Below are 24,135 nucleotides of genomic sequence, written 5' to 3' on the forward strand. Positions count from 1 at the left end.
GGCCGCGGTGCCTTTTCGCATGCCAATGTTGACCTCTTCCACGAATTCGATACGCAATTTTGCACCATCACCAGCGGATAGGAATCTCGAATGTTCGCTTCCCCCTTCTGTGTATTTTTCCCCACACTCGTTCTTCCTTGCTTGCTTTTCATTGACTGATCGATGCATTGATTGCAATTGACGTTTCCCTCGGAGTTTTACCCGTGATTTGTCTTTTATTTCATACAGTGATCTTATTTTGAGCTTCACCCTGACAGCCACCCTAATGGGATGTTAGACTGATGTATTTCTTCGTTGAGGTCTTCGCGAGTCGTTGCAGCTGTTGATAATGTTGTTCGGTTGTGCCCCATGTACTTTTTGTACTCACGAAACCTTACAAATATCTTCCTTGATTGTCCTGATTCCCTTCGAAAAAGTGACCACCAACGGCCACGAAACGTCGGGAAACAAACTCAATAAGTACGTGGGGCGCCCCCGAAAAACGTAACCAACAGCTTAGATTGCTGTGTTGGGCAGCTAACGGCGAAAAAGAGTTGTCCCAGGACCTAGAATCGCTGATTCGTTTTGTTGCGTATTTTGCGCACAAAAGCTTAGATAATGATATGTGGATTACCTAGAATTACGGGGCACACGATTTTCAAACTAGTCTTCCTTGAAAAACAAATTATAGCACTGATGTTAGAGACTTTGTTAGTTTAAAATTTAGGAACAATTAGGGGAAAACATTTATCGCTGATTAATTAAGGGGAAATCATTTATCGTTCTTCAATTATTTGAAAAATGGCTTTTAAATATCAATGTCCTCAATGCTCTTTGCCGAGTAATCCATATGGTGTCACTCAGGACCTATAGAAAATATTCGCTTAGTAGAAAGTCTATGCTGAAAATGCACCAAAGAAAGCAAAAGAATAACATTCTTATTTAACGGAAACTTTCACGACAAAAATATTTACATGGTACTTCCAGTGAACTACGTTAACTAAATTTCCCAATTTTTTTCTGCAGCCATGGGGGACCATCACGTGCCTCCCTCTGTACACTGGAGGCGGCGGGCCACGGTCGCGCTCCTGATGATCTTGGCTTCGTCGACAATCGCGCTCGCCTCTCCCCGGCCGGGGGACGCTCCCTGCCCCGCCTGGATGAGGTTAGACGTTCCCCTGCTAGCGCCTATGATCAACGGCAGCGCCTGGGACCCAGAGAATGGAGTTCTGTGGCCCCGAGAGGCTTACTTCGAGGTCGAGGGCGAGACGGTGCTCAAGGAGGACTCTCCGGAGGCCTACGTCGTATGCCCCTGCAACGCGGCCGGCCCTGGTTCCCGGCCCTGCCTCCGAAAGTGCTGTCCATTGCACCAAGCGATGAGCAAGTCGAGCCTGGGGTGCGTCTCGCACAAGGCGGAGCCGGGGGAGCCGTGGTTCAAGCCGTCGGTCATGCGCGACGTCTCCGGCGAAGGCTTCGAGAAGCCCTTCTTCATCTTTCACGCAGCTGAGGACGAGTGTGAGAGTAGGTGAGAAAAATTACTTATGGGGGCACACTACATCACCAGAGAGTTTTAAACTCGAAAAGCAACAGTAGCTTATGCTGTTATTTTCTCTCGTGCTGTTTTCAAGTATTGAAATAAATACTTGCAATTTTCCACGATTATAGAATTTATTAGGACGTAGATTTCACTGTTACTACATCATCATCTTCAAGGATGTAGTAACGTTAAAACCTAGGTCATAATGAAACTTATAATCGTGCATAATTGCAAGTATTTATTGCAGTAAGGAAAACTTACACTCCATCATGCTTGAATATTCGGATTTTATTCTATTTTTAAACTTTTTACTGTCTTTTTTGTATATTTTCCTCTATACATTCAAGTAGAAAAGGAATCCAAAAGGATGCAAATAATGTACCAAACATTCTCTTAGGTGACGGCGGATTACAATCATTTCCTTCCAAACTGAAGGTCGCGGGTTGGAGTCCCGCCTCAATGTTACCTCAATCAGGAGAAAAGAAGAAAATGATTGTCTTTTGTTATTTAGTCAAGCCCCCCGATGCATAGGACAATTTTTGTTGTTTTTTAGTGTCATGAATGCAAGTAAACGAGAAAAAAAATCACCATTTACTGTGAAAATGCGAAGTATATCCAGAAGGCTGCGGAAGCTCTCCAGCGCCACCCTGACCCCCTCTTGGTTCTTCTAGCCTTCATAAACTAGATCACCGCCCCCAAGGGTCAGTAGCGCCCACTTTGGGAACATCTGTCATTGAATTATCGAAAAAAAAACTGCTCCCCAAATTCCACACTCCACCACCTCCGTACCATGGCTTCGACCCCCTTTGAATTGCTGAAATGCTATGAAATTAGAGGAGAAGGTTAATGATTATTACAGATCTAAACATTCAATTGGTCAAAAAATGACAGGCTGATTGGAAGTAATGTGTCCCCTTGATGCCAGGGTATGGAAATCACCGCCGTCGACAGTAGAAATTACACAGGGGAGACGCAGAGTGAGCTTATACTGAAGAAAATAGGCTGAAAATCTTTGTAGCCGTATTCATGGGTTGATTCATAAATGATTTCAACTATTGATGCAAGATTTATGATAAAAATACTGGGATACTTATTTAAGGCGGACTAAGAAATAAGACTAAAATTAGAGCTGAAAAATGTGAAACAAGTATGGGGGGTCACGTAGATCTCAGGGGTTTTGGGGGAAAATTTTTTTTCTGACTTTAAAGTCAGAGTAAAGATAAGATTACTTACATTAATTAAAAGAGGGAAGCTGAAAATTAAGAAAATAACAACTCGATGTGGGTGTATGTAAAACCGCTTCTGGACGATTCGACTTTTTTTTCCGCGCGCCGCCCTTTGCCGTGAATCCCAAATGGTTCAAATTGGAATGGACGAAGAATTCTGAAAAATATTTAGCGCGGCTCGGAGTCATGTGAATGCTGCAGTTGAAACGTATTTTAACTCGATGAATTCTAGGTATTTCCGAGACGTAGAATCTCATAACTGCCATCGATTAACAGTTCTACTTGCGAAACTAATGTCTAATTGACGCAAGCTGTAAAATCGAAATGTCGAAAAAGGGGATCATACTGACTCTGATGACGTAGAAATAGTTTTAGAATGCATCTTCGTCTCGTTCGGATCTGCAATAGAAATACAAAGTCGATAGCTAATCGGGAAGAGAGTTACATTTGAATTGCAAGATGCAACGTGGGTTTTTACTTTTTCATCTATTGTAGTTTTATTGCTAAACTTGATTGTATACATTCGTTTAGCATCGAATAGCTGGAAGACAGTGGAGGGAATCATACGATTGAGTAGTGGTGCAAAATGACCCTGCCGTCGACGCACCCTTTCGCTCAATTCTACTGCTACTACTACTACGACAGTGGAAGGTTACTACGACCGACGTTTCGATATACGAGTTGTCCACCGTCATCAGGACACGATGGAAAACTCATGCATCGAAACGTCGGCCGAGATGGAGTTGGAGAACCTGACCCGGTGGAATTCCCGAGTAACCTTCCTCGACTCTCTACGCCGGGAAAGCCTGCGATCATTCTTCAGCTTGGAGACAGTTTTGAATCATTGCAATGTATATGGTGAAAATCCAGGTCCGCGCTTAGCAAGCATCAAATGGAACATTATAGGATGGATTGAACCAAAACCAAAGGACGATGTTCCTTTTCATTCTGCAGATGCTTGCTTTGAATGTTAGTAGCTGGTTGTTGCAAGGGAGTACCCAGGATCATAACTAGAGGGAGGGGCAAGCCATGGTCTAGGAAGGGGCAAGCCCAGTTGTGACATTTTAGCATGGAAAATGTGGCAGGAAGTTTTTCTTTCGAATAGGTTTACAAATTATTTTAAATTCATTTTCGAATCATTTTTATTATATTATTCATATAGTAGTTATTTTATCATATTATATTTATATAATTATTTTTGTTACTTTATTTAAATTTACTTCGAATATTATTTTCGAATAGGGTTTTCAACATTAATTTAATTTTTTTCCGTGAAGGCTCAAAAATGGAATTTTTTGTTATTTCAAGTGATTATTAATTCTTATTACCTACAAGTAAAATAATAAAAAATATTGGGTTTTATACAGCAAACTTATTTATACAACAAACAAATCGCTTTTATGTGGAAGGTCATTGACGGGATGGTAAATTGTATAATTTACACATGTAGAAGAATGTTTCTACAAAGCCCCTTCAAAATTGACGAAACATTTTGCCGGAGATTTCAATGGGTGAGCAGTAGGGTGGCCGAAAATATCTTTTTCTCGAGATTAAATATGGCCAGTGCAGAAAGTTGTCAACTAATGTCAAGGTCCTATATCCGAATTTTTTCAAAACCCGATTGTACTAACCACTGCCGCCAGAACATTGAACGTCTGGAGAAATTGGCATCCGCGATAAAAAAATTCCTTCATTTGGATTCTTGCCTGGTGGAATCCGAACAGAAATATTATTTGCAACAATGCCGCGATGCAGCAGAAAACGCCAAATTGATAGCCCTATTTTTATAATCATTTAATCATATGCAGGAACTCGGGAACTATTCACAAATTACAATATATTGGCGTCTTGACGTGAATAAATTATTTACACCACTGGTAATATAACATGCAAGAGAGCGCTGGTGGCTGGAAATTTACCTTCCGAACTTGAAAACGGCTGTCCCTGAAACAGCAACTTAACAGCTCAAACGCTTTCTGCCCCTCCTGTGTTTTTAATTTTCCAAACACAGTGCATTGAATGGCTCTAGTTCTGCAGGGTGCCTGTTGAGCGTTTACCACCCTTTATGGCGGGGCTTGGCTGCGTTATCACATTGGCGCCAACTCAGGACAAAAGTATTTTTCTAAAACACGAGTGTACATTTTTTAAATTGATAAGCATCTCCGCTAAAGCACATATTTTAAGCCATTTTTAGGGCATCTGAATTATGTATTTCTTTGAAGCAATGTATTCCAATCTTCCTTGGAGAAGAGCATAAACAGCCCTATTATGCGCTGCCTGATGCACTCAAAAAAGAGCTGTAGTGCTATATTGCGGCAAGGTTTGGGGCCTTTTTCCTTCTCCGTATCTGCTTAAGAGCACACCATATCGGTGAGTCTACTCCCTTATGTGTGTCTATCACAGACTAATTTCCAGACCTGGGGCGCCGATTTGTGCGAGAGCCATATTTAAAAACACTGACGGTGACTTATCCCGATGAGAAGTCTTCAATACCGTATACCATCAGTTTGTATATTCCTTAGTCATCCTATCGAGGAAATAACCCATTTAGCGCGTGTGAAGAGACTACTTGTTTGCTTTTTACATCAAAGCCATCGAAAGCCTTGTTTGCCGCAGCACTCCTACCCAGCTCTCAACTTAACCGATTGTTTAAAAGGTCATCTTCTAGGCGCTCATCACTTGGATGGTCACTCTTTTTTGAGTGCATTCCTCAGAGGCCTTGTCAGTGAAGGGCAACCCTGAGCGAACAACGCTTTCTTTTGTATCCACCCTGAAAAGTTCTCACTCCACGGACGCAATTCTCTTTACTTACTTAACCGGAAAGGGAACGCCTTTAGAAGGTTAAATGTCACAGTAGTGCGTTTCAGTAGCGTAACCTGGGGGGGCCCGGGGGGTCCGAACCCCCCCACCCCCGCCGACATATAAAACAAAGTTACTTTGCATCATAAAAGTAAGCAAAATATTGAAAATTCGTGAATTTACAATAGATTTATTTGAAAAATGAAGTTTTTTTGGATTATGATAAGCGTTAAAATTAGTTTAAAACCCATTATCCCATTATTACCCAATATTGATTCTAAGCAACATCAAAAAAGCATAAATTTTCTGCTCTCTTTCGGAAATATCTAAACTTTGCATAATTTTGTGGCGTAAATTGCAATGACGATATATTTAGCTACCACAATAATAGTGATTGAGAGCAAAATTTTCAGGATTTCAAAATGAAAAATCTTGAAATTTGATTGCTACCAGAAGCAGCTCTGGGTTAGAAAGGGTTAATTCGTACCCTGTTTTTCAAACATTTTCTTCCCTGGTTTTGGATCCCCCCGAAAGAAATTCCTGGCTACGCCACTGATGCGTTTCCGTCTAAATTCCCGTCTGGCAGTCTAGCTTGAAAATGACTTAGAACACGTCGAAACCGGCCGCTAAATATAAAAAATTGTGTGTAAAGTACAAAGTGTTTCTATTTTATTTTATCAAGGGAAGTCCCTATAGTGCTAGGAGGTTGTAAATATCTGGAGGCGCTGTTTCCGAGTTTTTAGCGTGGTCAAAGTTCTGCCATCTTGGTTTGACAACTTTTGGACTTAGTCTCCGACTGATTGTTTGAGGTGGCTAAGTTTTGTCCTGAAAATGCTATGTATTTAGTGAAAAAGCTAACGTAATCTCTTAGTGTTTCGCCGGTGATTATCAACGGATTTTTCCCATAATTCGCGATACTTCTTTTAATGAATGAATTCTGTGCCTGTTAGCCACTTTACTGGTGGGGATGTCCTTGAAAATATACTTTTGTACTGTAATTGTTAGATTTCCATTGGCTGTAATAAAATTAAATACCAGTATAAGCGCAGGGAAATGACTAGTTTATTCTCGTAAAATTTTATTTTCAGTTGAGCTGGTTGTAGAACGTAACCGCGGTGATTGATAAAATATTTTTTCTTGGGAAAAGATGTTTGAGACATAACTTCGCGAAGCCTACCGATGAAGTAAGAAAAAAAAGATTTACAGTGTGTGTTCCATAGTTTGCTTTGATGTATTGACGAGTTAAGACCAAAAATTTCACCAAATAGTAAGCATTGACCCTTACGTGATCGTCAATGTTTTGGTCGAAGTAGGCGGAGCTAATCCTACCCAAGCACCCCCATTCCTGCCACACTGCGATCCACGCTCGGAAGCATTCATCTACATCTACATAATACCCCGCGAGCCGCCTAAAAGGCGTGTGGCAGGGGGTGTTAGGACAGCAGCCGTTTAACTCTAAAAAAAATGAAGTGCTCTAACGAGGTTGGGACTAGCGTTTATTAAAGTCCTTTATGGTTCGGGGGAAAAACGAATTCCCATATCTATCCGTTCGGCAAACCATCTCTCTTCATTTATCGCTTCTATCGGACCTGGAAATATAGTGTGGCTCTAATAATATGTTCTCTGTGTCGCTCTTAAAGATATCCATTCTCAATTGTTCAAGCAATCTAAGCCTAGCGCGCAGCCTCCGAGTCTCCAACGGCTCCCAGTCTAATGCGCTTAACATCTGGGTAACACTGTCTGTGCGCCCGTAGCAGTTTTTGAAGAAACGCGCAGCCTTCCTTTGTATTTTATTCAGTTCGCGGATTATGTCTTTCTGCACCGGATCCCATACGCTCGCTGCATATTCAAGGTGCGGTCGGACGAGAGCGAAATAGCACCTTTCTTTCACTTTCTCATCCGAAAATCTTCCCACAATACGCTTGACGAATCCTAATTTCTTCAGGGCTATGCCGCAAATATTCTTTATATGTGTTCCCCACGTGAGATTCGAGGTTATCGTAACTCCCAGGTACTTCACTTTGTCTGTTGCCTTTATGTTAATACCATCCACTGTATAAACATGGTTAGAGTTGGACGAATTCCGCAAGGAATGTAACGCCATGCATTTGCTCAGATTGAGTTCGAGTCCCCACTCTTGGCTCCACAAATGAACGTTGTTTAAGTCAGATGATAGAATTTCATAGTCAGAGTGATCACTAATTTCGCGATAGATGACAGCGTCGTCAGCAAATAAGCGTATTTTACGGGAAACATTTTTTAATGCGGGAGCAGAGATCATTAATGTATATAATGGACAACATATATATAATGTATATAATGAGCATTGGTGCTCCCTCCAGTATATTTCCAACCTCCTGGCTCCAGTGTTACCACCAGATGTCGTTCAAATTAGGCTAGGTGATGGGAAATGGATAGCCATAAGGTGTAGTTTTTGTTTCAGCCGCCAACGCTCAACATATCTAGATATTGGTGTCGGAAAGTAACAGGAAAATGCCTAAATTTATGCAACCCAAATATATGCAGCGCAACCACACTCCTTTCTACTCCGTTTCTTGCAAAACGTATAAAAACGTTCCCGCACTCTAAGTTTAAGTTAGAAATTATTTTTCACGCATGTACAAGAATGTTTATGCGAAGACCCTTCAAAATTGATGATTCGACCAATCTTTTGCCGGTGATTTCAATGGGTGAATAGAAGGGTGGGCCGAAAATATCTTTTTCCGAGATTTAATATGGCCTGCGCGGAAGTTGTTTATCCTATATGCGAATTTTTTTTCAAAACCGGACTGTATTAACCCATTATAACCCAATGTTGTCCTTAGCAGCATCAAAAATGTATATATTTTCAGCTCTACTTAGGAAATATCTAAACTACGCATTATTTTGTGGCGTAAATTTTAATAGAGAAATGTTTAGCTGTCACGATAATTATGATTGAGTGCAAAATTTTCAAGTTTTCAAAATGAAAAATCGTGAAATTTGATTTCTGCCAGAAGTAGCTCTAGGTTAGAAAGGGTTGACCACTGCCGCCATAACTCTTAACTTCAGGAGATATTGGCATCTGCGGTCAATATCCTTGATTGGGGATCCCGCCTACTGGAACCCAAACAGAAATAATATTTGCGGTTGCTAAATTTTTTTCTGAAAATGCACTGCATTAAGTGAAAAATGCTATCATAATCTCTAGTGTTTCACCGGTGATTATCAACGGATTTTTCCCATAATTTGCGATACTTCTTATAATGAATAAATTCTTTGTCTTACTCTTCTATGTGTACCACCAGATCTCGTTCAAATTTGGCTAGGTGATAGGAAATAGATAGCCGAGAGGTGTAATTTTTGTTTCACCCGCCAACTCTAAATGCTTCTCGAGATGTTAACGACGGAAAGTAACATAAAATACCTAAATTTATGCAACCAAAATGTCTGCAGCGCAACAACACCCCCTTACAATGTCTTGCTAGGACAAAGAGCACCGACTGTGAATTATTGTGCTGTGGATGGCATAAAGTTAGGCGTTTTCCTGTTTTTGTCTGTCGCTAAACAGGTATCTCGAAAAGTATTGAGCATTGGCAGCTGAGAGAAAAACTATACCTCATGGATATCCATTTCCCATAACCAATTAAAATTTGAGCGAGATCTGGTGAAGACACTTGAGGGACTTCCCTTGTTAGAAAAACACCTGAACGATAAGGTCGCATTCCGCGTTTGATGACCCAATTCATGAACCTTTGAAGTGAGCCCTTACTGGTGCCTTCCCTGGAAATTTCACAGATTCTTTTCCCTGCCACTGCTGGGGGAGGATAAAAACAGGAGAAGGTTACGGCTAGTAGCACCGATTTCAAAGATATGGAAGAAACGCCCATAACAAGCTTCGAATGTCTCATTCAAGGGACATAGTACTTCACTATATTGCTCTCTGCTTAGGACGTGTGACGAGGTTTTTTTTAGAACACCACCCTTTGTGCAAAAACATAGTTATTTTTATGCTCCTTGCCTTAGCCAATGACAGGCATTAGGGGTGGACTCTGAGCGTTTTATGACCAAGCTTTATTAAAATTCTTTATTGTCCACGAAAATACAAAGTTGATGCTCTCATCCTCTCGGTAAAGTATCAGTCTTATTTTATTGTTTCTGGTGTAACAGCCTGGGACATGGACATAAAGAGCAATTCTGTAAGATACTCACCTCTGGGTCACTCTGACATTTAAATAGCCGCAGAAAACTTTAAAATGAATGAAAACTATGGATTCCCAAAATATATCTACTTATATCGGATGTGAAAATTAACTTACTAATTTTAGTAAATATAAAGGTGGGTGATGCAAGTCCTGTGTTGTTTTAGCCAGGAAATGATGTTATTCTATTCCACTTAAGACCGGAGATATCGTTTCCAGTCCTATAGTTTCTGAAGTAAAGATGATCAATACTCCCGATTAACTATTTTAGGATGTGATAAATATTTAAATGCTTGTACTTTATTGAAAATAAGGATAGGGAAGGTAAAAAAATGAAAAATAAGGAGTTTGAAACAAGAAAATGAAATAAGCCAAACGCAGATAGGAAAAGCAGCGCAACTTTCACCGAGAGAAAGACTCTAATTGACGAAAAGCTTCCCATTTTGAGACACTTCTGTTCAAAGAAATATCTCCGTGGCGGTTTATTTTCGGCTGTTTAACACAGATTTTTGTTTTGCTTTAGATAAGTCTACAATTATCTCCCGAATTTTCGGTGTATTCACCATGCAGCAGTTTACACTGGACCCTTGCATCACTTCCATATGTAATATATTTCTTTTTAGTCCATCATACTCTCTTTCTCACGCTTTATCTCGAAGACACCTTGCCTTCCTTTACCACTTTTACAAATATCTTCTTTCTCTCTTCAGCCCTTATTATCCTGTTCCGAGGGAGGAAGAAGATGCGTATACATATACATTTCGGAGGGCGGCGGCTCCCTTTGCTTACATTCACCCCTTATTATTAAACTACAAACATTTGTTTGGCTACAGATGCAGAGCGTAACCTCGGTGACGAGAGGCGATCTCGTCTGCCTGAACACTTCAGGAATAATGCTCTAGTTCCGTCAGGCGATATTGTCGTTCAGGTTTTCCTCTCCATATCTCTCCTGGGGATTCTAGCCAATAGTGGTTAGCTACACCTTAAGACGGTGGGTCAATAATATTATTGGAAGGGTGAGAGAAATGTAAGGTTAGGTAAACTTATTTAAAGTTAATAAACCCCGAAATATTTTACGTATGCATGAATATACGTAATTAAATAAATAAAATTATGCATTGTAAGTACGATACACGTAATTGAGTATCATTGCCTGATAAAGCCATGCCCTCGCGCACGATTCAAAAACTAACTCAGATTACAATACTTGATATTTCTCCTAATTTCTCATTATGGGGAAAAGGGGCTTCGCCTTCCTTACATGTAAACGGCCCCGGTAGGATGTGTTACGAAGTGATGGCCTTGTATCCACTGTTTCACTGACAACAGTGGCGCAGCAAGGGGGGGGGAGTTTGGGGGATAAAACCCCCTCCCAGAGATCAGAGAAATTTTTAAGTTTAACCTATTTTACTTAATTGGATTGATGTTACTAATAAAATAGTGTAAGGATTTATAAAATATCCCTCATAAAGCCGTAAAACTCACCATTTTGAACCATTTATCTTAAAATTCCGCAATTTATTAATCTCGCACCTGCCGCTTATCCTGGTGGGTTTTCCATACCCCCACACACCCCGGTATTAGTTGCACCAAAACCCCCCCAGCCTTAATTCCTAGCTGTGCCCCTGACTGACAGTGCCTACTTTACTCCGTTTTTTGCTCAAGAATACAAATTGATTAATATAGCCTCTATTTCTTACACATTTAGCGGAAGAATGCTTCTCGAAGGTGAAGATTTCTTTTTGAGTTCCAAAGATGGATCCCTTGTGACTGAGAACGGCACCAAAATGGACGAACCGGGAAGCTTCTGCATTGATTACTTCGTCGACGAGGACAAGTATATGCCGATACTTTGCTACGTGGTGGAGACTGTGGATGCTGCTGTAGACGGGGAAACAATGGATCCAACGGTGCGTACAATTCTCCCCAAATATTTATGTCCCAAAGCATCTATATAGAACATTCATATACATAAGGTGCGGGCCAATGAAAAAAAGAGTACATTTAAAGTTCATTCTCAGTTGTGGTTTCGGATGATTGTGGCCCCTCTTCTGAGGCTTATGAAGGGACCCATGTTACCAGGAGGTATGGGAAAATTTTAGGAAATTGCAGGACCGGAATTGGTTTTTCCACTATTCTGGCTCTTAAAACCTATTTAAAAATTAATTAAAAAACAGCAATTTTGCAAGAAAAAATACTACGAAAAATAAGAATTGCACACCTTATAGTTAATTTAATAATGTATTATGGTTCTATTACATATTTAGTGAATTTTTTCTTTGAAACTGCACTGAAATAATAAAAAACCTCTAAAATAGCCTTTTTGAATATATTTTCAAAAAAGTATCAGGTTCTCTTTTATTTCCTGGCACCTTTTTTTTGTTTATATTTTTATATAATATTTTTTACGCTGAGTATGATGTGATTAAAGCAATTAATGAAAATGTAGGATTTTATAATAACAAAAAAAACTTTGGTCCAAGTAATGTGAGTCTTTTTTGCTACATTTTCCATATATACGCTTCATGGCTGTCACAAGCGTTGTGGGGGCCCCTAAGTTCGGGGCCCTTGGTGATCGCCGATCAGCCGACCTGATCAGACCGCCCCTGTTCATGCATATGTTTCACGAAAGTGGTGTAACTATGGGGGGGGGGATGAGGGGATAGATCCCCTCCCCCCAAAGCATCAGAAAAATAAAAAAGTTATTGCCTAGTTTTGAAACATAATAACTGCATCTGCTTAAATTTGAATTTTTAATGCCAAAATGATGTAAAATGTACATCCAGGCATGTCATTTTTCAAAAAATTTTCCGTTCCAGGCCATCCCATCCCCCCCAAAGCATATTCCTAGTGACGCCACCGTTACACAAAGTACCTACGGGGTAGTAATAGGGTAGTTTCCTTCATCAAAGAAAACGAAAGGCATTGATTGCGATTCGTTACCGACCCGTGTATTCATAATACACAAATTATTTGGTTTTTGAAATACCGGTTTAGACGAATGGCAAGGGTCAAATTTTATCCTCATTTGAAAAAGGCCAGATTGGCGCCCATGCGATTCCACTCCTCGTGACGTCACAGGGACCTAGTTTCTACACGAGAGGATAGGAGTTATACATCGTCTGAGGTTACCAATGCATGCATGAGGCACAGAGCTCAGGGAAACACGTCTTAATAATCACCTATTAAAACTGGCTACGGTCGGAAAGTTTTCTTCGTTTGATAAGGTACTAATAAACCTTTTTTAAGCCAAGCGCTACCAGCCAGCAAGGTACTCAGCTACCCGCTAGCATGCTGCGTCCTATCAGCGCTCAGAGCCTCGATCAAGGTCACCTCACAAGGCGGGAGGGGGAACCAGAAATGCGTCGCACGGACTTTTTCCCATCATTCCCACTTACGCGTCGCGTTTTCGCGCGCTTGAAATTTTTCACTTTTCATTTCATCGCGAAAAATAGATATCGTCATTTAAAAATCTAAAAGCTTGAAATTCGTACTCCAGGAGTAATAATCTTTCGATTTAGGCAATAAAAAAATAATAGGAAACCACCCTATTGGAAGAGACGGCAGACAGGTGATTAGGATAGAGAAGGCAGGGCCGGATTCAGCATTCTATTTTGTAGGGGGGATCATGACCTAGGTCCTGGGAGTATGGAATACCCCGCTTTTACAGTAGGGAGTGCTACGCTCTACGATAAATACAACTCAAACTATTCTCATGTTTGAAACTTGTAGCCATGCATTTGCATATATACATACGTATTCCATTGACTCCCTTACAAGGATTTTAAAAAAAATTTGATAAATTCTTCTTGGGTTTCAACCAGGTTAACTCAGTCATATAGGCCAATGTTTCGAAAGACGAATTGTCTTCAATTTTTCTCCTATTGGACTTTCATTGAGTAACATGCCTTGAAAATGGGAGACAAGTCGTCTTCCAAAACGTCGGCCTATACGACTGAGTTAACCTGATTGAGAACCCGAGTAGAATTCATCAATACAATTCACCAAGAGAAATTAAGATCGTTTATAAAAATAAACTGTTTAGAAAATAAAAATCATAATTTTTTTATAAAATTTTGGGAGGGGGGGTCATGACCCCTGTGACTCCCCTCCCTAAATTCACCCCTGAGTAAAGGATGGAGAGTGAAAAACATGTTAGCGTGCAGTTTACAGGAAGCACTGTCGGGACCATATGTTAATTTCCGATTTGAGGTTGAGGTATACATTAAGTGCAGAGCCAAAGAAGGGATGCCGATGTTCCCGAATATCTCGGCCACTGTCAAGATTTGAACCCTGGATATCAGGATGGGAAATAAAGTTTTAAATTGGCTTGATTTGAATTTTCCTGATCAATTATTCTTGGTGAAGAAAATGATTAGGCTATTTTCTCTCTAAATTGGTGACTTTTATGAAAAAAATACATTCCATTTTAGGTCTTAAATCGAGAATATAGGTAGCTCTGATTCATACTTTATTGCTGAATTGCATAATTTGATCCAAATTTGTTTATTCTTCAATGGAATAATAAATAAATTCACTCTCTTGATAAAAACACCTGCTATTGTAGAAATGCAATTTCTCTCATCATTGCCATGGCTTCAGGCCAAGGGTCTCGGGTTCAAACCCCAGGTGAAGCCATCAGACCTCCCAATAAATCATAACCTCGAAGTGCAAGATGGCCCATGAAAAGGAACAGGCCCTTGGACACCAAAATTTTATTGTGGTTTGGACCAAGTTGAGCTCTAGTCTTATACATGTAATATTCACCTGTATTTAGGTTGAACCGTTAAGTGACAATGATGTAAGAAATGGCATTATAAAACAATCACCTACCAGCTAATTCTGTGTCAGTTTCGCTAAGATTACCCTAACGTCAGTTTTTTTCCGTCAGGCTTTCACCTGTTTTTTGGAACTCCAATGAGATCATGAGACTTTATTTATGTTTTTTAATGATGGAATGATTTTCAAAAACCATGTTGAATCCCCAATTTACTCACTCAGGGATAGGTCAGAATACAGATCAACCTAGACTAAGTCAACCGTTTATGAAAGTTACATTAGATATAAGGTTAGGGATTCTTAGCCACCTTGAAGTTTGAACTGAAGGATTTTTGTTTGGGAGTGTCCAGAAGCTTCTCCTGAGATTTGAATTCACGATCCTTTGATCTCTACCTACTTAAATTAGTTTTTCTTCCATGTTAACATTGCCTTGCACTAGAGGATGAGTCAGTGAATGAAAAATGTTTTTTGTCAATTAAGTTTGTAAAAACTGCTGGAGTATTTCAATCTTGCTCTTTTGTCCATTCCATGCACAGGCTGTGACAGGGGCAACAAACTCGTCAGCAAAACATGTCAGGGACACATGTGAGGAAGCAATGTACATCCTGTATCCGATGGGGATGATCATAAGTATAATTTTTCTCTCAATCTCCCTCTTCGTCCATGCCTACATCCGTGAGTTGAGGAACCTCCACGGCAAATGCCTCATGTGCCACATATCCAGTCTCCTCACAGCCTACATCTTCCTCTCAATCGTGCAGATTTTCGGAAAGTTCTTGGATGACAACTCCTGCACAGCCGCAGGTGAGTTGGTGCACAATCTACTACACTGGCTGACCAGAGAAATATATTGGGCTCTTTTTGCATACCCTAGGTTCCAAGAGTGCTAAAGAGTTCCCTCCACCCTCTCAATAAATTTATCTCTTTTATGAGCGATTCTAAAGCAAGTTTGCCAATTAATATCAATGAAACCATTTTTCCTGTTGTTTTTCTTCAGTCAAACCTTTTATCACTACCTTATCTTGGGTTTTCAAGCTTAAAGTTTAATTTATATTTGAGATTGTTTGGGTTTACAAGGTTTTTGCAGCCATTGGAGATCATGCGTGAGTGCCGCAACACCCACTGTACATTTACCTATGCGGCTAATACAACATTTGTAGCATGCAACATGATCAGCATTTCATATGCATTCTGCTTTCTAGAAACTAATATTATATTGAAAAGTTGCCTCCACATTATACTTTTGTGAAAATATGTCCATTTAAGTATTAAACACTTTGAAAAGGAATTCCCAAGTGACCCAAAAGCTATTTCTATCACTTTAAAAGATTTAGAATTTATATACCGAGGCCAATGGGATTGTTCAACAACATGAGGTTGTTGCTAGCAACAAGCAGCTGATATTTGTAGGAACAAGGTTAGCTTTTAGGTTTATTCAGAAATTAATAAAACAAAAAAGTTCCATGATTAAAGAGAATAGGTAATATAATAATTCTTGTTTAAGCCAGCATAATCTTTAATTATGAATGGCTAGTCTACATCCAGTGACGTCATGGGAAAATTAGCAGTGCCGAAACGCACTTTTCTAAACTTTCTTTAGAAGTGAAATATTTTTCTGAGTGTTTTTTTATTACAAGTCCATTAGTTAAATTTTCCTACTAAACTGTTTGTTTTGGTTACAAATTTATAAATTAGAAATTTTGAGGCAGCAACATTGATACAAGTGTTATTTCACTGTTGTCTTTTGCTAACCAGTGCCGGAACGGGGTTCCGAAGCGTTTCGGCACCATGACACCTCTGCCTACATCATAAAACTTGTGCCAGGTTAATTATGAGTGCTCTTGAGAATCTGTATGAAAACTGATCCATTACTCATTTGTTTCCAGGATTAATTGTGTACTTCTCATTTCTCTCCACGTTCTTGTGGCTGAACATCATGTGTATTGACATGTTTATTACATTCAGGTAAGTGACTGGAATTCTTTGGGAGGGACTGTTAAATTGCTTGATAACTACAAACTATGCATTACGGATAATCTCTCGATTCTCCTTATTCACATCAATACTTTTAACTAGGTCATGGTGTAACAACCTTTTCTCTGTGAATGACCTCAAGTGCATTAACTCAGTTATGTAATTCTAACCTATGCTTTTATGGAATTGCTTTAATTCATTGAGATATTTTAATAATATATGCAAATATTTTTAAGGTCTTGTCATAATTGATTGTGTTATTGTATATTTTTTGTATTGTAAAAACTAAATGTGTAAACATGGGAACTCTGGGCATTTCACCCTCCCCTAAATGCACCTCCATGTCTTTGATTCATTCACTCAGATAATTGAATTATTCATTCATTCATTATGGTATTCTACCAATTAAGGTAGGTTTCCATGGGGTACTAAAGAAGTGATCTGAGAGCCTCCCTTTCCTTCCAGCACTGCCTTCTTCAATTCACTATAAGGTCTCCTCCCTTTCAATCTATCTAAAAATCCTATTCTTTTCCTTCCCCTCCCTCATTTCCCGAATATTCTACCATCCAACACAATTTTCTACATCCCTCCCTGCTCTCATCCATAACTTCTGTCTTCTACGTATCTCACCTAAAAGCTGCCTCTCCTCGCCAATCATATCCAGCACTTCGTCGTTCCTTTAATTGAATTATACCATTTGTAATTAAATTTCTCAGTGTCTTTGAACATCATGCATGAGGTTAATAGCTGTTGTTTTTAATATTCTTTTTACTTATGTATTGAATTTTTTTTGGGTTAATGAATACGAATAATACTTGGTTAATGAATTGCTTTATAAGAAGGCAGGCAGTGAACTTCATAAGTGAAAAGAGATGGGAATCGCTAGAATAGGTTTTTCTTCATTAAAATTTTTGTGGGTGCCTGTCATGGTACATATATATACCTAGTTAAAAACTTTTTGAGTTTTGTTGCCATGTCAATGTTCGGTTGGCCCCAACGTTTTCCGAGCGATGCTGATTGCTAATGGAATCTGATGAGGTAGGAAATTTTATATATGCAATATTTGGGAATCTGTGGCAAGGTGTGGGGTGGGGGGATAGGAACCCTCCTATATTCTCTTTCATCAGATTACCATGATAAAGTAACACGCATTAGTAGGGAAACATTGGGGCCACCTGAACTTCCACACCACGACATAGCTTAAAAAGTTTTTACCTACCATATTAGTTATATTCTACTTACATATGTTGGTACAGTGGTGGATACATATAGGGGGTGCGGGACACACATAAATGTGTATTATAAGTTTAAGTGAAAAGATCTTAAACTTTTCATGAGACTTAATTATTTGCCATTATGACTAAAGTAAAGGTAGTGCAAGATATCTTTTGCACTCCCCTTGAGTTTTTCTGTATCCACTAGTGGTAACTACCCCCCATCTACAAAATTTTCTGCTTATATGCATGGAAGAAATGATGAAAAATCGTATTGCTCATTCATGAATTTAAAATATCCCTCAAAGATGTTTCCCTGGTGAAAATTTTGATGCCCTTTGTTTTTTTAACTCGCTTCTTTGCCTCAACAGTGGTATGCGGTCTATGGCTGGCAGCAACCAGGAGACAGAAAATAGAAAGTTTGCCATGTATGCTCTGTACTCCTGGGGTATCCCATTCATCATCTTGATGATCACCTGCATTATGGAGTTTGGTCCCGTTCCAGATTACTTCCTGAAGCCCGAATTCAAAGTCACCTGCTGGTTTAAAAGTGAGTTTCCTTGCTCTGTAAATGCGTCATGATAACAACGTTCTTTACATAGGGAACTGAAGATGTTTCTGGTCCTTACTCAAATCATAGCCAAACAAGTAGAATATGGAGATGGTCTCTGCTAAAGGTGGAGAAAGAAGTGCCTCACACCACCGTCATACAGAACAAAGCACTTGCTGCTATTGGGGCTACCACAGATTAGTGTCCAAGAATGAATTTTAAATTGAACCAAAGTAGCCAACATAAGTCAAGTATTATTTGTAATGAAAGTTATGTGTGCTATAATTCATTGTAGTTAGCAGGTTATGATAGCAAGAAGACTTGACTTTGGTCATCAAATAAATCACATGGTGTGAGGCAGTAAATGCAGATGTGCTTTTATAGAGTATGGGGAAGAAGTTCGATGACATGTAACTTGACATCATTCTTGTAGCTCGTGCAGGGAATATTGACCATTTATCATAAAAAAATGAAATTTGAGAATATACTGTGGCGGAACATGAAAACGCCACCTATTTTACTGGGTGGGGAGGGCATCAATGGTCCCGAGTACGGAATGATCGAACGATTATTGAGTACTTTGAAACATAAAAAAAATATATTTTCCACTTCAGACATAGCATACACACACACTTATTGAAATTAAATACCCTGATGAGAATGAGGTGAATCGAAAAGTGCACAAGATGATATGGTTCTATTGCCCCCCCTCCAAAAGAAATACAAAAAAGCAACAATTTGTGATTGGTAGAATTCGTGGGCCGAGTTTACAATTTGCCCAAATTAAGTTTTTAGGCTGCTCTCGTGGTAACACTGAATCAGATTTCTGACAAGGAGTCAACAGTTTGATGATTACATACGGCGCACCGGGATAGAGAGAAAAAACCCAAATATTTTGGATACACAGTTTGGGGATTAAATCGGGTCTGGGAGAACGAGCACGGGGACGGGTCGCTGACTGCGACGTTCTTACGGTTTCGTCGGAGCCTTGAGCAGTAGGAGCCGTCGATGATGCGACACGTTGGACCCCAAATGTCCGTGGGATCGGGGGCTGTTTTCCTCCCGACCTCTGGGCGTTGGTCCTGCCTGTCGCTCGTCTGCAATCTTGCTCTCCGCTGCTGGCTACCTCCGTAGACAATCTCATCCCGCTAACAGCACTCTTTGGGTACACCCAGAAAAATGACGACCAATCTGGCACGTCATCAATCCCTTTCTGCGTCGATCAGGATAGCGTTTCTCGCCCGTCGACCAAACTAGCCTTTCTCGCCCGGAGGCTCTCTCCGTCCGCCGTTTTATAGTGATATTGTAGGGGGATGATACACAGGGGATGGGTTTTTTGGGAGAAGAGGGGTTACTCTTGGGCCTCACTGTTGGGTGGGGCAACCACCGGTCCGAGCTGACCAAACACTGAACATTTGTGAGTCACTTTTACCTCATGCCCGGGGCATGACACACTATTACGCACACACTCAGACATACCCACGCTCATCCACACATATGTGATCATCCCCTACTCGGGTCATTACATAACGAGAGAAAATACGTGACATATGGTCGGTATGTCGGACATATGTCACAATACAGATAATTTTTTGAAGTTATATTGCTCCTTTGCTGGAGCTTTTTGTGAAATACAGGTAACACAGGTTTTCCAGCCTCGGTGGCGGCGGGGTAACGTTCTTGCCTGCCAGACAAGAGGTCACGGGTTCGAGTCCCGCCTAGGTAGATTTCCTCTGTCCAGGACATGGTTGTTTGTGCATGTTTAGTTGTTAAATTTGTTGAATACCCCAATGTAAAATGGCCAATATGAGTGGTATCCAGTGGTTTGAGAATAAATTTTTTTTAAATAAAAATAAAAAGTATTTTTAACCGAGGTATCCTTCTGTAAGCTCCAGTACTTAGAGATCTTTTTCATTAGATGTATTTGTAAATTTTATGAAAATTAATTTTCCTTTCATGACATATTCTATCAGGTGACAGCAGCAGAATTGTCTACTTCATTGCCCCTGTGGGTTTAATTATTGCCTGCAACATTGTACTATTCATGCTGACAGCCCGCAAAATCTATACTCTGAAGCGTGACACAAGGGTGCTGAAGAAAGGTGACAGCAGACGACATCAGTCAGATGGAGATGACAGCAATCAAAGGTATGAGAAATGGTACTTATGTACCCATTTTTCATTGAATATATAATAATATAAGAGTTTTTGTGATTAGCTATTCTAAAATTCAAGTTTGGTTTTTTTCTACGCATCCAAACAAGATGGACAAATTTCAGAATCGAAGTCCTAAGTTAAATTTTATTTTATAAAATTAAATAAATAGATAGTACAGTTATGGGTCTATGGAAAACCACTCTGTTAATTTGCTAAACAATTTTGTATTGCCCATATTAACTTCGCAAAATAAAACAAATACAATTGAAGTGGATTTTATGATGACGAAAGCCAACCCATTTTATAATCTGGCCCACCCATGTTACACATGCTAAAGCTATTGCTGGTCGAATGGAAAGTGTTCCTATTTTTAAATATGTGTTTCCTTTACAGATTCATGCTTTATCTGAAACTCTTCATCGTCATGGGTGTAAACTGGGCCTTGGAGATCATTTCTTGGATTGTCGGCGGTGGGTGCATCTGGCTTCCATTTGATCTCCTGAACACCTTGCAGGGAGTTTTTGTGTTCTACATCTTCGTTTGGAAGATTAAAATACGCCGGAAGCTCACCAAGACTTTGTGTCCCAGGTTGGCAGCCAAGCTAAAGTTCATGGTGCCGAATACCACCCTCAACTTGGATCGTGGCACATCTGCCTCCACTGTCTCTTCTAACTTGGTCAGCTCATGCATTGATGACAGCAAATTCAAGCTAGACACTGTGTCTTCTAGGGTTTCTGAGACGGCACCGTCGGGAGAAGTGACCACAGTCACTTGAGCCTCAGTTTCGGTGGACAGCCTGGAAAATTGAGTCCTGCCACTCAGGTGGCCATTCTGTGTACAATCCTTTGGGATGGGTGACATATCCTCCCAATATATGTATTTTTTTGTGGCCAAAAGATGTTTCAGTCACCAGAATGATTCTGTCAGCCCTGAAGGACCATAATTTGCATTTGCCGCATTTAATTTTCCGATGATGTTGGTCAAGAAATATTCTGGCTAAATTTTTCAGTCTAGGAAGAATCTTGAAAGTTGTGTATGGCTCAAGTGGATGGCAATTTGTTTTGCTAGTTATATTGTGAGGTTCATTGTGGTGGCAATATTTTTAAATTTACTCTTCCTTTTAGTTTCTAAAGGGATGATGATTCTAGAGCCTGTAAATCATTGCACCATTGGAACTGTCTGAAAGGTAGCTGAAATGAGGGCAGCTTCATAACTGGGGAGGATCAGATTGTATTGCTCTTCTGGTTTTCTAAACTGTAAAATTTCTATGGTGAATATTTGAATGAAAAATGTCAGCTTGTTTCTTCAGTATCTCAGGTAATTTATTGTTTCATTAATAGCATTTGTTTCAAGCAAAACTGAAAATTGTTTTAATGCTTTCACATCAGCTTCACTCATCAGATTGTGTTAACAGTGATCCTTTTCTTGATGGTTGCTAAAGTGAAACTCAGCAATGGCTGCTTTTAACTATGTTATTCTGGACTTCTTATAACATTCCATCCTGATTCTGGTGGAAGCTGATGTTCATGCATCATTTCCTGGAAAACCTCCTGTTGTATGTTCCCTTCCACTGTGCCTGTTGAAGGTGGTTAGCATTTCAGAGGGGTTAGTGATGAGCATGTGCCTGGAAAACCTCCTGTTGTAGGTTTCAGTCCTTTCAGCTTAGAAGGTGTTTTCTGTTTATATATTGTGATAAGTGAATAATGAATTCAGTATTTTTATTTTTTATTGTATTGACAATGTTATACCAAGAATATCTTAATCACTGCTTGCCAGTAAAATTCTTGTATATCCCAAATAAAACCTTATATGTACTTGATTTTTCAATGGCTGTGTATGTTAATGTATTCTAGATTCTAGTATTGTACGTCATGACTCTATTTCATGCAAAAAAAACCAACCTGTAGGTTAAGCAAGTACCAATATCTGAAAACAAAATAGTTAACGTCTTGGAAGTAGTGTACTAAGACCTTTCAAAAGGCCAAGGCATGTTGTGGTATCATCCAGATTGAGTACCTAAGAGGTGGTATTTAGTAGAATTTTCATTACTTCTCCATATATCAGCATGTCATCACTGTTATGTCCTCTGGATACACTTGAGTTCCTGACCCCATGCCCTTGTCACATCTTTTCATTACTATAGCATTCTTTTAATGTTTTATTCAGTCTTGTTGAGTTACAGTGGACAGTCCTAGCAAAAGGTTATGTAGGTAGGTAATGTAAGGTTATGTTATGTAGGAATGTAAAAGGTATGTGCTGTGCAGTGGACGATTTTGGTACTGAAAGAATCAAATAATTTTCTAAAAACATAGTCTCTCAGTGATTCTACCGGAATGGGTTTGAATGGGTGAGAGTAGAGCTCATCCCAGACTTAGCCTTAGCCGTGTGAAAATGTATACATTCAGAGTAGGAGGACCAGTGCTTAGCCACTTCGTTCTTTGAAGAGCTTTTGTTGAGATGCCATCAAGGGCTTGACCCAGGATTTGAAATGAGACCATTGATCAAAAACCCAATACATACTCTACCCGCTGGGTCACCACAATTCCCAAGTGAAGCATGTAAAAGGGCACACCAAACTATTGCTTTTCCTCATTTTTTTTCCTCTTCATCCTCTACACCTTAGCCATACCCACATTTCAAATGCCTTCACTCTTTCCTCATCTACTTCCTCTGTACACATGTTTCTACTCTGCATATCGTCTTGCTCAGTGCGGATACAGAAAACACACAAGGGGGAGGCACATAAGATATTTTGATCTACCCATACTTTTATCGTAATGAAAAATAATCAAGTTATATGTAGAGTTTAAGAAAGTTTAATTTAAAGTGATTACACACATATGCAAGACTTAAAATCTTATGACATAAAAAGTTACAATTGTGGTTCTGCAATTTTCGGCAACAAAGCCAGCCCATTAGCCCCCCTATGTATGTGCCACTGTGTGGGTTCTTTCACAAGTTTTTAATGACAAACTTAATGCTGTGCTCCTGTCATAAGGGTGGCAGCTCAAGTTGAAACATGGTGTCACAAGAGCAATCCTTGGGTGGGTTGGCTAATGTTTACAATTTTCATCTGCAGCTTTGAAATTTATCATGATCCTTCAATGAATTTGTTCCCCTCCACTGCCAAATGCTGCAGTGGGTAAAGGAGGGATCTTTGGTCCTTCCTTAATTAAGGGTGAGCAGGTGAGGGTTAGCTTCTCTCTCCATCTCCAAGATGACTAAAATTGTGCAATGCAGCTGGGAATGGGGTTGTTTACTCATGCCCAAATTCACAATTCATTGAAAAATGGAAAGAAAATATAAGTTATGACAAAAATAAAACCTTCCCCGTTCAGCCATTCTTTTGCAAGTCTAAAGTAAGAAAACCTGAAAGTAGCCATCCACTTATCATGAGTTAAAGCTTGTTGTGAGCATTCTGTTCATTTACTCATTCAGGGAAACGGTAAATGAATTTCATACCTTTCATTGAGGGAAGCGAACGCTATCAAGAGTGTTAGCAACCACAGACGACGTGGGGTTCATTCATGAGGCTGAGGAATACCTGAGACCAGGACCAGCTCAACAGCCGGGCAACGTAGCTAGGGAGGCGACCAAACACCTAAAATCCCCATATAATTGGGGAGTGTTCCAAACCAGGAGGGGGGGCAATACAACAGCAGTTTGCCTGGGTAAACATTTTCCCTTGAGCCGGCCCTGCCTGAGAAGCGGTAACTATGTATCTGTGAAAGGGTAAATA

At 39.8% G+C, this 24,135-nt stretch overlaps 1 protein-coding gene across 1 annotated transcript in view; it reads left to right on the top strand.

The window, feature by feature from the left end:
• LOC124158901 (probable G-protein coupled receptor Mth-like 3) overlaps positions 1-22,223 on the top strand; it is a 64,992-nt gene extending 42,769 nt beyond the window's left edge. Inside the window, exons 2-8 of the mRNA XM_046534311.1 lie at positions 1,006-1,504; positions 11,431-11,632; positions 15,038-15,305; positions 16,388-16,466; positions 18,061-18,239; positions 20,213-20,387; positions 20,790-22,223. Of these exons, the coding sequence (XP_046390267.1) occupies positions 1,008-1,504; positions 11,431-11,632; positions 15,038-15,305; positions 16,388-16,466; positions 18,061-18,239; positions 20,213-20,387; positions 20,790-21,171 (1,782 nt within the window). The 5' untranslated portion in view covers positions 1,006-1,007 and the 3' untranslated portion in view covers positions 21,172-22,223. The remainder of the gene's footprint in view (positions 1-1,005; positions 1,505-11,430; positions 11,633-15,037; positions 15,306-16,387; positions 16,467-18,060; positions 18,240-20,212; positions 20,388-20,789) is intronic.
• Positions 22,224-24,135: the final 1,912 nt, after the last annotated feature.

The sequence above is a fragment of the Ischnura elegans genome, chromosome 5 (assembly GCF_921293095.1).
Source record: "Ischnura elegans chromosome 5, ioIscEleg1.1, whole genome shotgun sequence".
Classification (NCBI taxonomy): Eukaryota; Metazoa; Arthropoda; class Insecta; order Odonata; family Coenagrionidae; genus Ischnura; species Ischnura elegans.